This window comes from Penaeus vannamei, chromosome 30 (genome assembly GCF_042767895.1).
Source record: "Penaeus vannamei isolate JL-2024 chromosome 30, ASM4276789v1, whole genome shotgun sequence".
In the NCBI taxonomy this organism is placed as follows: Eukaryota; Metazoa; Arthropoda; class Malacostraca; order Decapoda; family Penaeidae; genus Penaeus; species Penaeus vannamei.
This window is the reverse complement of record NC_091578.1, coordinates 14,627,539-14,630,406: the sequence shown is the minus strand read 5'-3', so window position 1 is coordinate 14,630,406 and position 2,868 is coordinate 14,627,539. Positions and strand designations below refer to the sequence as shown.

The 2,868-nt window shown below is 39.3% G+C and overlaps 1 protein-coding gene across 1 annotated transcript in view; it reads right to left on the bottom strand.

Annotated features, from left to right (window-relative positions):
- LOC138867475 (DNA-directed RNA polymerase subunit beta''-like) overlaps window positions 1-2,328 on the bottom strand; it is a 4,095-nt gene extending 1,767 nt beyond the window's left edge. Inside the window, exons 1-8 of the mRNA XM_070143313.1 lie at window positions 2,303-2,328; window positions 1,953-2,106; window positions 1,532-1,616; window positions 957-980; window positions 846-862; window positions 479-602; window positions 244-332; window positions 1-183 (exon numbers count right to left, since the gene is read on the bottom strand). The exon at window positions 1-183 is cut by the window's left edge and continues 1,767 nt beyond it. Of these exons, the coding sequence (XP_069999414.1) occupies window positions 1-183; window positions 244-332; window positions 479-602; window positions 846-862; window positions 957-980; window positions 1,532-1,616; window positions 1,953-2,106; window positions 2,303-2,328 (702 nt within the window). The remainder of the gene's footprint in view (window positions 184-243; window positions 333-478; window positions 603-845; window positions 863-956; window positions 981-1,531; window positions 1,617-1,952; window positions 2,107-2,302) is intronic.
- Between the last annotated feature and the right edge of the window lie 540 nt (window positions 2,329-2,868).

Here is a 2,868-nt window from a genome sequence, read left to right as displayed (position 1 = left end):
GGTAATGAGGACCAGCTGGTTAAGGGCATTGAGGACCAGCTGGTTAAGGGCATTGAGGACCAGCTGGTTAAGGGCATTGAGGACCAGCTGGTTAAGGGCATTGAAGACCAACTGGTTAAGGGCATTGAGGACCAGCTGGTTAAGGGCATTGAGGACCAGCTGGTTAAGGGCATTGAGGACCAGCTGGTTAAGGGCATTGAGGACCAGCTGGTTAAGGGCATTGAGGACCAGCTGATTAAGGGCATTGAGGACCAGCTGGTTAAGGGCATTGAGGACCAGCTGGTTAAGGGCATTGAGGACCAGCTGGTTAAAGGCATTGAGGACCCAGCTAGCTGGTTAAGGGCATTGAGGACCCAGCTAGCTGGTTAAGGGCATTGAGGACCCAGCTAGCTGGTTAAGGGCATTGAGGAACCACCTAGCTGGTTAAGGGCATTGAGGACCCAGCTAGCTGGTTAAGGGCATTGAGGAACCACCTAGCTGGTTAAGGGCATTGAGGACCCAGCTAGCTGGTTAAGGGCATTGAGGACCAGCTGGTTCAGGGTATTGAGGACCAGCTGGTTAAGGGCATTGAGGACCAGCTGGTTAAGGGCATTGAGGACCAGCTGGTTAAGGGCATTGAGGACCCAGTTAGTTGGTTAAGGGCATTGAGGACCCAGCTAGCTGGTTAAGGGCATTGAGGACCAGATGGTTGAGGGCATCAAAGGGCCGGCGGGAGAGGGCACTGATCGGCTAGCAGGAGAGTGCAGTAATGGGCCGGCGGGGCGGGGCGTAAATGGGCCAACGGGCGGCGTGTGCTTCATTAGTGAACCAGTGTTTAACAATATACCTTGCCGGTTATTGCTCACCTGTCTAGACTGATATTCTGTAAATGTCAAAACTAATAAATGTTACTGGTTGCGCTTTGACACTTTGTTTCGTGTGTCCTCTCTCTTCGGCATTTGTGCCCCAAAAGCTACCGTCCTCTGGTTGCCGCTCTAATGCTAAGAGAATCATTTAATTCAGAGCAATGTATAGATCCATGCAGGTGTACTTTCATGGCTTTAGTGCGGAATACAGATCTATAATCCGCCATATCCAGCGAGATTAACGCTGATTAACACTGATTAATTATACCCTTCCCCAAGAGCATTAATCATGGCTGCGTTGATATGGCTGTATCATTCTGGAAATATTGTCAAAAAGGTCAAATTGTAATATCGACGATGTATATAAGAAAATGTGTATGGAACAAATATGTGTTCATTATGAATTAAATTACCAACACAGCATACATATATATACATATACATAGCATAAATATACATTATAATATAAATACATATATATAATATAAATATAAATGTTTATATATATATGGTGTCATGTTTATATTCGAAAAAATAAAACATTAATGTTGGAAAAAAAGAGAAATATAAAACTTAGAATAACAAATAAAGAATAAAAATTATAAAATAAAAAAATATATAACATATCCGAAATATGGGAACACTGCAATGTCGCCAAAAGAAATAAAAATGTACATGCAGCATACAGCGTATAATTTCATAATCAGTTTGGACGCCATATGCATAACACTCGTTCTTTGTGTCAACAAAGTTATTGATGGCACTATTGTCCTAATTAATCGCATGGAATTGTTAATTGACATTATTCCAGTTTGTTGCGAAATGCAATTAGAATGAATTTATTTGATTTATTTGTCACAACACAAGATCCAATCAAGTAATTTGATATCAGTACAGTAATTCAATACAGTAAAAAGCAAGTGAATGTTGCTTATTTAAGAATCAAACATCTAAGATGTTTTTGACGTGAAAATCAGGAGATTATAGAAAAGCTAACAAAATATGATGCACATGCTGTATAATAATACACTTATTTTAAGTGAAACACAAGCACTTCCAATATAGTTTTACAAAAGGTTGACATAAACACACACTCTCGGGACTGACGCAGAGCCGAGTCACTGAACAATTCTGAGGACGAGCCAAGAAGACAAAAAAGCTGGATGCCTCTAAGGAACAGGTAAGCTCCATTACCCTCGTAGGATAGGTAACACAAGGGACGTCACATAGTTTTGAAAATCTGGCAATTCTAACTAGTAAACTGTTATAAGAGATGGCAAAAAAAAAAGAAATAGCTTTGCCTCTGTTATGAAAACCTGTTAAAATGACCCACTTTTCGTTTCCTGTAATTCCCCTACTAATACGCACGTTAACCAATAGTATTACCCCAGCGCTTTCTAATAAAACTAAGAGTCTATTTCAAATGGTGTCTTTTGTTGATAAATTCGTATTCTTACGCAAAGGCAAGTACATTTAATTCCATATAGCTTAATATGGAGGAGAATAAGGGAGAATAAGAGTAAATGAGAGAAAATACCAAAGATTAGCTGAGAATGAATGTGTGAAACACTGCGAAAAAATGATAATCAATTAGAGAAAATGAGAAATAATGTAGGAAAATGAGAGAGAATGAGAGAAAATGAGAGAAATGTACTTGGCTAATTTTCGCATCCACATGTTACATTCCAGAATCATCAGTGTGAATTCACATATTACAGTAAAATGTATTTTGATTTTTGCGACTAGCTGTACTGGTTGACCTGTTCTTTCATTTATTTATTCTAAAGAACTCTGCCCTCTTCTGCCAACACACAGTTAAAGCAGAAAACCTACCACTGTATTGAGAGAGGTTTACTGAAAGGTGAAAGGTGGCGTCTCCTCTTTCAGTAAACGTGTGTATAGTATTTTGCATGCCCTTCTTTTGCTATAGACAAATAGTGAGCTTCATTTGCTTGTTATATATAATAATCACATTACAGTAAGGAAACTGACCTCACATAACCACCACAAATATTTTTTTCTT